Here is a 13,656-nt window from a genome sequence, read left to right on the forward strand (position 1 = left end):
GGTAAATTAGTTAATAGACCAATAAGAAAGTTCCAAACCTTTCTACCAATAACGGCTAGTTTTCCCCTCCCCACTCAGACCACTCTGACAGTCCTAGCAAAATTCTTGCTAGGAAATTTGCTCTTTGCTAAGAAGCTGTTTGTTGTCAATCAAAATGGTCAAAAAGAAACAATCACAATAAGGTACGTAATTGTTACACAGAAATGATTTGATATTGAGAAAAGCAGCTGCATTGGGCCTTTTTAAAATATCAAAGGGATTCAATTCGTGGAATGACCCATACATTTTGTTTTGACGGCATTCTGTTTCTCGGAATATAAAGGGAAGTCCCATCAAACCTACCTGAGATGACATAATACATGGAGAGGCCTTGGGGAGACGTGGGGTGGAAGGGATGTCAGATCGTACGTGTACAGCGCAAACAAACTACAAAAGCACACACACACTACACATGCTCTCAATGTCACTGAGTCAGACACACACACACTCAGACACCCAGAGGAGTGTTAATGTGGGATAAGTCCAGGTTGAATATAGTAAGGGGTGGTTAGGTGGAAAGGACTAACAGATGCTGGGGGGGGAGCGGGACCTCACTGCAGCACCCCTAATGTCCTCCTCCCCCTACAGAGGCCACACGTCCTTTCCCCAGAAAGGCTGAGGGACTGGGGGAGGAGGATGAGAGGATTCATGGAAGCCCAGTTTGGTTACTTTTTCAAACTCAATGTCCAACTCTCTAGGCATTATCTTATTTTCATCACCTTTCTGTGTTTGGCACATAAAACGGACCGACTTGGTGGCCCGACAGCCGACCTACTCTGTTTCTCACTAGGTTCAGTGTCAACCGCTCAAATATAAGTTGAGCCTCAGGGTGGACTTATTTTGAGTTGAGCCCTCTTATCAAAAGTGATTAATGTGGCCAAACTTCGAAAACTGGATCAATGTTAACACGATCTAACATATTGTACATGCAACAGCAATCAAGTAAGACGTAATGTACTTGGCAGATAAGTGTGGTTATAGCTGTGAAAAGACCAATTACGACAGACCTGATTGTTACAAATTGAGCCCATGAGCCCCCGTCTCTACCTTCTATGAGCCCCCCGTCTCTACCTTCTATGAGCCCCCGTCTCTACCTTCTATGAGCCCCCGTCTCTACCTTCTATGAGCCCCCGTCTCTACCTTCTATGAGCCCCCGTCTCTACCTTCTATGAGCCCCCGTCTCTACCTTCTATGAGCCCCCGTCTCTACCTTCTATGAGCCCCCGTCTCTACCTTCAAAGCCTCTTTCTGTTTTATTCCCTCTCTCCTCTGCTCCCACCACAAATGGGTTTAAATTTTGCGTGAGTGGTCGCTGTCTGGAAATCTTTCTCATCCTGTTTACAGCGGCAGATGTCAGCCCTCGACCGCAGAGCTGGCTGGAGGCCCCTACTGCCTGGACACACAACCTCCCACTCTACCCTACTTTCCTTTCGCTTTCCCTCTCTCCTCTTTCTCTCAGCCTCCTCTCTCAGCCTCTCTTCACCTCCTTCCTCTCCCTCCCAGACCCTTCTCTCCCTCTGCTTCTCTTTCTTTCAGACCAAAGGAAATCTAGTTCAAATCAAAATCATCTCCCTTCAGTATATATGCACAGATCTTAAGTAACAGAGTTACTGGGCCCTTCAGTCAACTTGGTAGAGATCAGAGTCTTATGCAACAAGAATACATATTTCCAATCGAAAAACTTTATCAGATTTTGAAAGCTAAGGAATTCAATATTCTCAACCTTATGAAAGTGGGGAAAAGACCCATTGCTGACAACGATTTTCAGAGTTTCATCCGTGTGAGAAAACAAATAATCTGTGCCAGACTGTGTAAAATGTGTCATAGTGAAATTAAGGGTTGACTATCTAGAGATGGTCAGTATGTCCTTTTTGTTTGAGGACCAAAAGTGGTAGTTTGTTGTAGTTTTGGTCAATGTCCCTCCTCCTGGCCCGCCGCTGGGCTCCTGCGTCAGCGGCACCTGCAGGACTTGACCACCATGTTGGAGAGCTGCTCTACCTTGGGCGTTCGGCCCATGAAGTAAACGATGGTCAGAGGCTCCAGGTCCTGAGGTACACAGCACGGAGATGCCGACGCCTCAGGGTTCAGCTTGTTAAACAGCGGCAGGATCTGTGTGTGAGGGCAAGAGAAAGTACCACATGAAATATCACATACAAAACAATGATAAGTACTGAAAACACTACTTAAAGGAATAGCTTAAACAAATTACAGTGGTTTCCTTTCCATTGTATGCTGTAGCGTTAAGATATCCCATCACTGGAACTAAGGGGCCCGAACCATGAAAAACTCCTGTCATCCGCCAAAACCAGATTCATCAATTGGACTGCCAGAAGGTGAAGTGTGATTCAACACTCCAGAGAACGCATTTCCACTGCTCCAGAGTCCAATGGCGGCGAGCTTTACACCACTCCAACCGGCACTTGGCATTGTGCATGGTGATCTTAGGCTTGTGTGCGGCTGCTCGGCCATGGAAACCCATTTCATGAAGCTGCCGATGAACAGTTCTTGTGCTGACGTTGCTTGCAGAGGCAGTTTGGAACTCTGTAGTGAGGTTTTTATGCACTTCAGTACTTGGCAGTCCCGTTCTGTGAGCTTGTGTGGCCTACCACTTCGCAGGTGAGTCATTGTTGCTCCTAGACATTTCAACTTCACAATAACAGCACTTACAATTGCCCGGGGCAGCTCTAGCAGGGCAAACATTTGATGAACTGACTTGTTGGAAAGCTGGCATCCTATGACGGTGCCACGTTGAGCTCTTCAGTAGGGCCATTCTACTGCCAATGTTTGTCTATGGAGATTGCATGGCTGTGTGCTCGATTTTATACATCTGTCAGCAACAGGTGTGGCTCAAATAGCTGAAACCACTCATTTGAAGGGGTCTCCACATACGTGTGTGTGTGTATATATATATCTTGAAAAATACAGCCAGAATGATGCTGTGATGATGCTATAAGCTCTATTAACTAACCATGTTGTAGTGGTTGGGGGTTAACTAACCATGTTGTAGTGGTTGGGGGTTAACTAACCATGTTGTAGTGGTTGGGGGTTAACTAACCATGTTGTAGTGGTTGGGGGTTAACTAACCATGTTGTAGTGGTTGGGGGTTAACTAACCATGTTGTAGTGGTTGGGGGTTAACTAACCATGTTGTAGTGGTTGAGGGTTAGTTAACCATGTTGTAGTGGTTGGGGGTTAACTAACCATGTTGTAGTGGTTGGGGGTTAACTAACCATGTTGTAGTGGTTGGGGGTTAACTAACCATGTTGTAGTGGTTGGGGGTTAACTAACCATGTTGTAGTGGTTGGGGGTTAACTAACCATGTTCTAGTGGTTGTCAGCGCTCCAGAGGTATGGGCAGCCCTTGTAGCCCTTCGGCTCGTGGATCCACTTCCAGTCCAGGTCCTGGCGGAAGTCGATGTAGAGAGATCGCAGACAGCAGTCCACGTCAGAGTTCCTAAAACAGTTAGAATACATGGAGAGAAAACACTCTCTCATTCTGATCCACACAGGCACTTTATCCATTTCAGGACTATAAGCCTCCAATAGATTGATTGCAACATTATTGATGATTGTAATATTGTTATGAACAAATGTGTAGTAATTCTGTATATCAAAGACCAAAATAAAGAGAAACCTCTAAGTATCTTGTATGGTTGTAGATAACATTACGTTTTTGATACCTGGATCTGAGGTGCTTACCCTACCTGGAGCAGGTGGGGGTGTCTGCGGTGGCCCTCTTCTTGCGGGTCATCTTGCCTGGGTTGTCGACCCTGTCGCTGGGCCTTAAGGTGAGGATAAGGTGGGGGGTCTTGGTACTAAAATCTACCTGGCCCTTAGCCAGCCCTGATCCTGGCCTCCGCAACTGCTGCTGAAGCAGCTCATCATCCAGACCTGAGGAAGAACAGAGTAGGACATGGAGGGACAGGGAAGGGAGCGGAAGTGGGGAGAGAGGAGGAGGGAAAGCGGTCGAGGAGGGAGAGAGAAAGGGACAGTTTTTTTGCAGTGCATATTTACTTCCAGAAAAGTTAGGACTGCTGTCCAAATGTTTAAAAGGGTGAATTTTAACGTGGAGGTGATGATCACCACGCTGGAATGGTGAATTTTAATGTGGAGGTGATGATCACCACGCTGGAATGGTGAATTTTAACGTGGAGGTGATCACCACGCTGGAATGGTGAATTTTAACGTGGAGGTGATGATCACCACGCTGGAATGGTGAATTTTAACGTGGAGGTGATGATCACCACGCTGGAATGGTGAATTTTAACGTGGAGGTGATGATCACCACGCTGGAATGGTGAATTTTAACGTGGAGGTGATGATCACCACGCTGGAATGGTGAATTTTAACGTGGAGGTGATGATCACCACGCTGGAATGGTGAATTCCGACCTGACCAGCCAGAATACAGCGCGAGCTGATTATGGCAACTTGGTATGAACTTTGAACGACTTTTCACTAAAGAAGAAGTGAAGCCTCCTAGACGTGGAGTTATCAACAGCAGCTGTAAACGCACGTGGCCTAGGAAAGGACAGCTAATCTCAGAAGAACGACAGGGTACTTTAATGTATCCGCTCTGCAACACTACGACCAGAACGATTCTTCAAAGGACAATGGCAATCACTGCTGGGTTAACCAGTCTTCCATCTTTCACCCATGTATCGAAGTGCAGCTCAGTGTAAATATACAGTTAAAGTCAGAAGTTTACATACACCTTAGCCAAATACATTTAAACTCAGTTTATCACAATACCTGACATTTAATCCTAGTAAAAATTCCCTATTTTAGGTCAGTTAGGATCACCACTTTATTTTAAGAATGTGAAATGTCAGAATAATAGTAGAGGGAATTATTTATTTCAGCTTGCATACCTCCTTTTAATTCATGATTGAACTTCTCAACTCACACACAGCTGTCGTGTCTCTGACTATTATAAAATTATGACATGCTATTTTATCAATTCAATTACCTAACTTAATTAATGACGTGATTGAATTAAACCATTAATAAGCTGGCGGTTATTAGAATGCATATCTTCTCAAGGTCCGATTAGACTCAATCCCTTTGTCCCTCAGTCTTCCCGCTCTTTCATTCAAACCCAACCCCCTTCCTTTATGTAACCAGCCGTCATATCTGGTTAGCCCACTAGGGGCTTTTGATGACATGATTAGTAACCGATGTGTGATCTATCCTGTGTATGTGTGTGTATATATGTGTTTTTGTAATTCTGTGTGAATATTTAGGTATTTTAGTAAATAAATAAAGCCAAATTGTGTATTGCTGATTCAACTTATTAGCTAGGGTTCGTGCAGATAACCAAGTACCTATGACAATCAGAATGAGACCGATCGAGGTGACGATTAATAATTGACTGCTATTGATATTAAAGATCTTCAGATCTTTAAGAGAGTGGATTCGGAAGATAACTGCTATATATAAATGAAGGCTTCCGTGGTGCCCCAGCTTATTAATGGTTTAATTCAATCACGTCATTAATTAAGTTAGGTAATTGAATTGATAAAATAGCATGTCATAATTTTATAATAGTCAGAGACACGACAGCTGTGTGTGAGTTGAGAAGTTCAATCATGAATTAAAAGGAGGTATGCGTCTGTTACATAACAAACAGCAGACCAGCGACGCGGCATCCAGCTCCTCGCTCTTATTGAACACCATGCTGTTGGTGGAGGGAACGAAGGTGCAGCACGGACAGTGAACACCCAGCTTCAAACCCAGGTTCCTCTCTGAAAGAGTGATATGGAGGATGAGATGACGGCGTAGGGGTAGAGAGACGGTGAGAGGAGAAAACAGATACAGTATTAACCTCTAAATGATGTATAGAGCAAAATCTGAAACATTCATCCAATTTACACCTCAAATGCTGTGAAGTAAATAAAGGGTTAAAGAGCTGTGTGATGGGCTTGTCAACTTACCTCTATGAGCCAGCCAGTCCGTCACAGTGTCTGTGACATCCACCGAGAGCCACGCCCCCTTGGTCCGTGGGCGAACCGTTCTGGAGTTGATGTATCTCTGCGAAGGACCGGTTGCCTCTTCTGCTTTTATCACCTGTCAGAGACAGAGGGAGAACCGGAGAGAAGCATCAGTTCACAACTCCAGCAAACTGTGATACCAGTGAAGTTCTGAGTTATTGTAACAACAAATTGATTGATTCTGACATGGGTTCATGAAGTATATGATGTTGTTGTAACCCTTTGTACAGGAAAGTAATATTGTAATACCTGGCACAGGCAATGTAATAGTGTAATATGATATACCATACAGTATCGGTGGGTGGGTTAAATCACTGGGGAAGCCAATCCAGGAAAAAGGCCATATTACAACCTATATGTTCTGACAATTGCGTTGTTTGCTCTATTTGCTTCATATGCGTTGAAACCGTGATATATACAGTGAATTCGGAAACTATTCAGACCCCTTGACTTTTTCCACATTTTGTTAGGTTACAACCTTATTCCAAAATGTATTGAAATCATTCCCCCCCCCCTCATCTACACACAATAACCCATAATGAGGAAGTAAAAACAGTTTAGAAAATGTTGCACATTTATTACAAATAAAAAAACGAAATATCACATTTACATAAGTATTCAGACCTGGGCTCTGGCTGGGCCACTCAAGGACATTCAGAAACTTGTCCCGAAGCCACTCCTGCATTGTCTTGGCTGTGTACTTAGGGTCGTTGTCCTGTTGGAAGGTGGACCTTCGCACCAGTCGGAGGTCCAGAGTGCTCTGGATCAGGTTTTCATCAAGGATCTCTCTATACTTTTCTCCATTCATCTTTCCCTCTCCTGACTAGTCTCCCAGTCCTTGCTGCTGAAAAACATCCCCACAGCACGATTCTACCACAACCGCTTGGCATTCAGGCCAAAGAGTTCAATCTTGGTTTCATCAGACCAGAGAATCTTGTTTCTCATGGACTGAGATTCTTTAGGGGCCTTTTGGCAAACTCCAAGTGGGCTGTCATGTGCCTTTTACTGAGGAGTGGCTTCCACCTGACCACTCTACCATAAACAGAGATGGTTGTCCTTCTGGAAGGTTAATCTCCACAAAGAAGCTCTGTCAGAGTGACCATTTGGTTCTGACCAAGGCCTCCCCCCCCCCCCCGATTGCTCAGTTTGGCCGGCCGGCCAGTTCTAGGAAGAGTCATGGTGATTCCAAACTTCTTCCATTTAAGAATGATGGAGGCCACTGTGTTCTTGGGGACCTTCAATGCTGCAGTGGAGTGTTTATGCATAGATAATAAACAGGGAGTAGCAGCAATGGGGGGTGGGGGGGGGGGGTCAATGTAGATTGTGGCCGGGTGGCCATTTGATTGCTGAACAACTAGTCTTATGGCTTGGGGGTAGAAGCTGTTAAAGAGCAGTTTGGTCCTAGACTTTGCGCTCCGGTACCACTTGCCATGCGGTAGCAGAACGAACAGTCTATGACTTGGGTGACTGGAGTCTTTGACAATTTTTTGGGCTTTCCTCTGACACCGCCTTGGCGTTCTTGGGCACAGGGACTTTGGTGGTCTGCTTGAAACTTGTAAGTATGACAGATTCGGTCAGGGTGAGGTTGAAAATGTCAGTGAAGACACATGCCAGTTGGTCAGCGCATGCTCTGAGTACACGTCTGGCCCTATGGCCTTGTGAATGTTGATCTGTTTAAGGTCTTACATCGGATACAGAGAGCTTGATCACAGTCGTCCGGAACAGGTGGTTCTCCCATGCATGGTTTAGTGTTGCTTGCCTCGAACCGAGCATAGAAGGCATTTAGCTCGTCTGGTAGGCTTGCGTCACTGGGTAGCTCGAGGCTGGGTTTCTCTTTGTAATCTGTAATAGTTTGCAAGCCCTGCCACATCCGATGAGCGTCAGAGCCGGTGTAGTAGGCCAGTACAGATAATTAAATATAAACCACAAGTCCAAATCCATATATCCATAGGTGGCTAGTTTAGGAAAGGGCCGAACAACACAAAGAGATACAACAATTCAATTTTTTTTCTGTCAATAATGATGTTTAGCTTCTAATTTTATTGGTCTGAATCCAAATCTGATTCCCTTGACACGCCATGAGCATTCACAGCTTAGCTCAACGCTGATTGGTTATCATTTAATATTTTTTATCAAGGGAGATCAAATGCTAGCTGGATTCCCTTGCATTCAATGCTAGTAGCGGAAACAATGTCATACTCCTTTGGACCAGACAGCATCAAATGCTTTGTCCGATGAGAAACATTCAGCCTCTTGCAAATTGAAGGACATTTATGAAACAGAGACAAAATATACATGTAATAATTTTTTCCTTTGTCAAATACTTTGGGGAAGCCTGGCTTCCTTTGGCTCCCATGAATACACCCAACTGATCCTGTACCTGATAGATCTCTACTCTCTGCTCTGAGGTGCGGGTCTGGGGGTTTGGTGTCCTGTAGATTCTGAACTCAGCTTTGACCAGGGTGCTGGAGTTCCTGTCCACACCACTCACATCGAACCCCACCAGTCTGTAATACGGGCTGGGGACGGGAGGGTTCACTGCATCGACAAAAGTGGAGAGGTGTATCAATAAAATGGCAACATATACTAAATAATGTGACAAACACACAGTTACGACAGTAATAGAGGTATCTGACAATTTGGCCAGGTAGTTGGAGACCTTAACGCATGCATAACAGTAAAGTATAAAAATGCCATTCAATTATGTTGATATTGATTAAGACTCCACTCACTTGTGTCCGTGCGCTGCTTAAGCATGTCTATGCGCTGAACCTCTTTTGCATAATAATCCTCCTCGCTGCTCTCTCGGTCGCACGCGGAATCGGACTGACGCGCACGCTCCTTCAACAGCTCTTTGGTGCTGTTGTAGAGTAGCATCACCTCGGCGGGTACGGCCTCGGACTGTGGGCTCGGGTGGGCTCTGGTAGCGGAGCTTGCTGAGGATCTGGCCGCGGACGGCCTCGATGCGCTTGGGTTTCTGATCATCCAGGCTGAAAGACTTGCAGGTGGAGAGCCCCTCGGTGTACACCGCCAGCCGGAGCAGCAGCAGGGCGAGGTGGGTAAACCACACAGTCCGGTGGTTAGATGGATGAAGGGGTTCACTCGGCTCCATATGACATCTTTAGGAATCTTTTAGTCTGTGTAGTGTCCGGTGCAGTTCAATACGCAATGAGGACCTGTTACTCTGCTATCCTGGCGACTGTCTATCAACCCCCAGAAATACACTTTTAAAGAAAATGTCCAACGTTTGTAAAAATAATAGTATAAAACAAACACAGCTAGAATAGAGGACTCAGCCTATGGCGTATTAGCATAAAGTTGGTTACAATTATTTCAAAAGTGTTTATTTGATCATTTTCCCCGAGAGCCATTTCTGAGCATATAGAAAATAATGACTGTCCATACGTGTTCCTTCAAAAGTCTAAGAATGTAATGCTATAGAGATTCCTGATACAGTTTTGAGAAGATGTTGAGATGTAAACCAAGCAGCATGGTTGGCTACTCAAATTCTCACACTACATAAAAGTTCTAATATAATAAAATCCTCTATGAAAGAGGTATTTGGACACCGATAGACAACTCCTCCAGAACAGTGAAACTCTATAATATATTTAAAGGTAAGCTTTGGTACAATCCCATCCTTAGAAAATGAATCATCCTTTTGATTATTTTTATATGGGTATCAGAGGGAAAAACGTCCACTATAGCAAAAAGGTCTGATGCCATTCTTTCATTCCTTGGCAAGAAAAATATTATCCAGAGCTGTGGGACAGTAACTTCACTGTGCAATGCAATGTGTGTGTGTGTGAGAGAGAGGTGGCATGTGAGAGCTAGTGGGTGGTGTGCCACCACATTGATGGGTGTGTGTTATTGGACATCTCCCTCATAAATTCAGTACACACACGTAAACACACACGAATACATATTTCTGGAGAATTTCCCCACCACAAAAATGTTTGCACAGGCCTCCCTTCTATCCTCAGGTAAGTATCCTGTTCAAACATATTAAACCATACCCAGTCGCTATTGAAAAGCAAAAAAGTGATAGATGGAGGTTGCTAATTCCTTGGCTTGTCATATTTGACTGACATGGTCTCATTTGTCTTCCCTTTAGTTATTTCTATAACTGTGACATGTCTCCTAAGTGTGTGTCCTACATAAATGTAACCCACTTGTCCCACTCCTAGAACTTACTGAAATGTTTTCATTCAGTTATAAGAAATGAGTAGCCCAGTTATCCAGTCCCACCATGTCTCGGTCTTTCTCTCTCCCTCTTCTTGACAGTTTCATTGTTAATTACAGTTCAGAAGCCTGGGATTGTTCATCTGCCAGCAGAGGCTTTTATTGCAGTTTCCTCATCCCATTATGCTGTTATTATAGTTTCGGCTCCAAGGCTGTAATTTCAGTAAGTAGAAGGGATAGGTACAAGCGAAAAATAGGGGGGGGGGGGGGGGGGGGGCAGAGAGATAAAAAGAGAGAGAGAGGGATGGAGGGAGAGAGAGAGGGAGAATGAGACGCAGTCAGCCCAAAAGCTTGTGGCGGGCGGACAGGTTTTTTTCTCTCCTGGCAAGGTTTCTGAAAATGATAACACTGCATAGGAAGATTGGGACCACTTTGTTGTTTCAACATGAACGTTAATGCTGTGCCCCAAAGCTTCAGACAGTGTGCCCCTCCATAGCCGCTCAGAGCTCATTTTTCCTATGTGGATCTAGGGTTGCTTGGCAACAGCCAGTGCTTCTGACTGTCTGACCTGGGGGTGAATGGATCAAAGGGGCCTAGTGGTTAGTTGTGGTATTGCAATGCGTGGGTAGAAAAATACTTCCTCTAAAACAACTTATCCCTGGCTGGAGCTTTTTCTGTTTCCCTCAGTCCAAAATATAGTCATGGATTGCCACGTCATCTAGCGCTCAGCAGTTCTCCTGACCTGCGACAACAAACTCAAGGACATGGTTTGGTGATTTATCACAATTTGACATTACCTTTCATTCATGAGTGGATATACTACCGGTATGCATGTTTAACTGTATTGTAGGTCTGAACCTGGATTTATTTATCTGTGTAACTTAATTACAAGGGAAAGTATTTTAGGGTGTCAAGGAAACCAATAAATTATACTTTGTATTAAATGAATAAATTAAACAAAATCATCTCCCAGATATTGGACAACATAGAAGCATTCAGATCCGTTCTGTGGTTTTTTGGGGGCAGCGGTGTATTCACATTCCATTGCCACATGTACTATATAACCACTTCAACATATATTTCTTCCTATACAGTCTTAAACAGGATTCCATTTTTCCCCCTCACTTCTAATGCCAGCAGTCCCATACAATGAATGGTTGGTGTGAGATGGTGGAGATGGGCGAATGGGGGGTTACCGTATGGATAAGTGGTGTATTTCTCTCTGTACATCTAAGAACCCATGTTGGGGGTAACCCCCCCCCTACCACTCTCCTCTATGCCTCATCCTCATTCAGCAGCATGTTGGGGGTAACCAACCCCCCCAACCACTCTCCTCTATGCCTCATCCTCATTCAGCAGCATGTTGGGGACCCCCCGGGAGATGGGGAACTCACGGCCAGACTCTGGGCACTGCAGACAGCCCTCCAGCACCTTCACCTGGACAGAAGAGAGACAGATACACTTCAGATCACCTGTGGTTACTCTGTGTGTGTGTGCCAATTAGGGCCAGGAAGATACTCGTTAGTATCATGGCAAGGAAACAAAACACAAAGCAGATTTAACTTCTTTAGGAAAACAGCCCTAATGTTGGAAACAAACATCATTATGTCGTCATCTAGAGTCACATGTATTTATTTCCAAGCTATAGCACACACTATTTTACATACAGCAGGTTTTTAAAGGACCAAAGAGTTTGGTCTGCTTCATGTTTTTATTTTTGCCATGGAAAACATCTTGCGATACTGGTATTGTCACAGCCCTAGTGACAATAGGGTTACAGGTTACACAATACACTGTGTTTACATAGGAAAAGAATGGAAACCTACAATCACACAACCTACAATTTATCAAGCAGACTGAAACAGCCAGAGAGAATGTGACTGGGACTCTACCTAACCTGACCACTAGATGTCCTCATATTCCCCTTGTAATAAAAGCAGTGTGCAGCCGATTCACCAAAATAGGAGTTGATATAACTATGACTCAAGTAATGAAGACCAATATCAGGTTATTATTTATGGTGAACCTCACGTCCAGCAAAACCCTGTGTATTTTACACAGGAAGTCTTCATTCTTCTCATAGTCTGTGACCAGTTCTGCAGGTGAGCCCTGGAGAAGACCCAGCTGGAGAAAGACCAAAGTTAGGAATTAGTATAAGACAGTAATATTGCCATACAACCACAATCACTAGAACAAGAATAAAGACTTAGAATTTAGGTCAAACTTATCTGTATTAGTTAGACCAAAGAATAGCTGCAAGACTAGTTAACTATTCTACCTCTGTTGGATACAGTAGCTTTAAATGACTCAGTTTAAGAACCAAACGGTAGTAAACAGAGCAAACGGAACAAAACAGGAAGGGACCATAGAGAATGATAGATGCCTCTAGTGGCCAAAAGGCCGTCTTAGCATAGACAAAACAATTGAGGGCATCCAACATTTTAATGAAGTCAACTGGGTGGGACTTTCATTGGCTAATCCCTCCTGTTGTAGTCATGTCCAACTGGGTCATCAGGAGGAATCATCCAATAGTGAAGAATAAAATAGACTACTTTACAATGGAGATAGCCTCAATGGCACTGCCTATGCTGTCACCGCTGAGGTATAATAATAACTAGAGATTGCATCAAAGATGTCTGACCATTGTTTAAAAGGTGATCTACTCATGTTTGCATACGCCGATTAATTGAACATCTATATCCGGTTTATACGGACCAACATTACACGCTCAATAGCACTCAGTGTGCAGGGAGCATCGTGAGTAGTGATGACATCACGTCATCTTAAAACATGGCAGATGTTTGATGAATATAAAATGTTAGTATCTTCGGCTGGAAGTGATGGAGAAAACAAAATCAGCACAAGCGACAATTATTGGAATTATTCAATGGATGTTTTGAGCACAATGTTTTATTTGAAATGTTCAAATCTCACTTCTCTATGTGGCAATGTATGAACATTGTCTTTCTGGGCCGTGTCAGATAAACTGCAGTACTGAAGCAAAACTGTAGGAGCAGTCGAAACTGTGCTTCTAGACCAGAACATTGCCCCCTTGTGGACTACAGGAAAAAGAGCACCGAGCAAGCCCACATTCTCATCGACGGGGCTGTAGTGGAGCAGTTTGAGAGCGTCAAGTTCCTTGGCGTCCACATCACCAACAAACTAATATGGTCCAAGCACATCAAGACAGTCATGAAGAGGGCACAACAAAACCTATTCCCCCTCAGGAGACTGAAAAGATTTGGCATGGATCCTCAGATCATCACTGCCTGGTATGGCAACAGCTCGGCCTCTGACCGCACGACACTACAGAGGGTAGTACGTACGGCCCAGTACATCACCGGTCAGAGGAAGGCCCTAAAAATTGTCAAAGACTCCAGCCACCCTAGTGATAGACTGTTCTCTCTGCTGCCGCACGGCAAGCGGTACCGGAGCGCCAAGTCTAGGTC

General features: G+C 44.4%; 1 protein-coding gene and 1 pseudogene across 1 annotated transcript; both read right to left on the bottom strand.

Moving 5' to 3' along the window:
* Positions 1 to 19: 19 nt before the first annotated feature.
* On the bottom strand, positions 20 to 10,478 carry LOC109879824 (transforming growth factor beta-2 proprotein-like; annotated as a pseudogene).
* A 492-nt stretch (positions 10,479 to 10,970) lies between these two features.
* On the bottom strand, positions 10,971 to 13,324 carry LOC109879800 (multifunctional methyltransferase subunit TRM112-like protein). The gene is made up of 3 exons (XM_020471966.2): positions 12,486 to 13,324; positions 12,239 to 12,331; positions 10,971 to 11,644 (listed from the first exon to the last, which is right to left on the bottom strand). The coding sequence occupies exons 1-3, from the start codon at positions 12,645 to 12,647 to the stop codon at positions 11,543 to 11,545; spliced, it is 357 nt and encodes a 118-aa protein (XP_020327555.1). The 5' UTR covers positions 12,648 to 13,324; the 3' UTR covers positions 10,971 to 11,542.
* Between the last annotated feature and the right edge of the window lie 332 nt (positions 13,325 to 13,656).

Source organism: Oncorhynchus kisutch, linkage group LG15 (assembly GCF_002021735.2).
Source record: "Oncorhynchus kisutch isolate 150728-3 linkage group LG15, Okis_V2, whole genome shotgun sequence".
NCBI classification, from domain to species: domain Eukaryota; kingdom Metazoa; phylum Chordata; class Actinopteri; order Salmoniformes; family Salmonidae; genus Oncorhynchus; species Oncorhynchus kisutch.

Excerpts from the sequence above, each read along its gene's own strand:
- LOC109879800 (XM_020471966.2), bottom strand. The coding sequence starts at position 12,647 with ATGTTGGATGCCCTCAATTGTTTTGTCTATGCTAAGACGGCCTTTTGG. Across the intron at positions 12,332-12,485 it reads AGCTACTGTATCCAACAGAG|CTGGGTCTTCTCCAGGGCTC; the intron begins GTAGAATAGTTA and ends GTCTTTCTCCAG. Across the intron at positions 11,645-12,238 it reads TACACAGGGTTTTGCTGGAC|GTGAAGGTGCTGGAGGGCTG; the intron begins GTGAGGTTCACC and ends TCTTCTGTCCAG.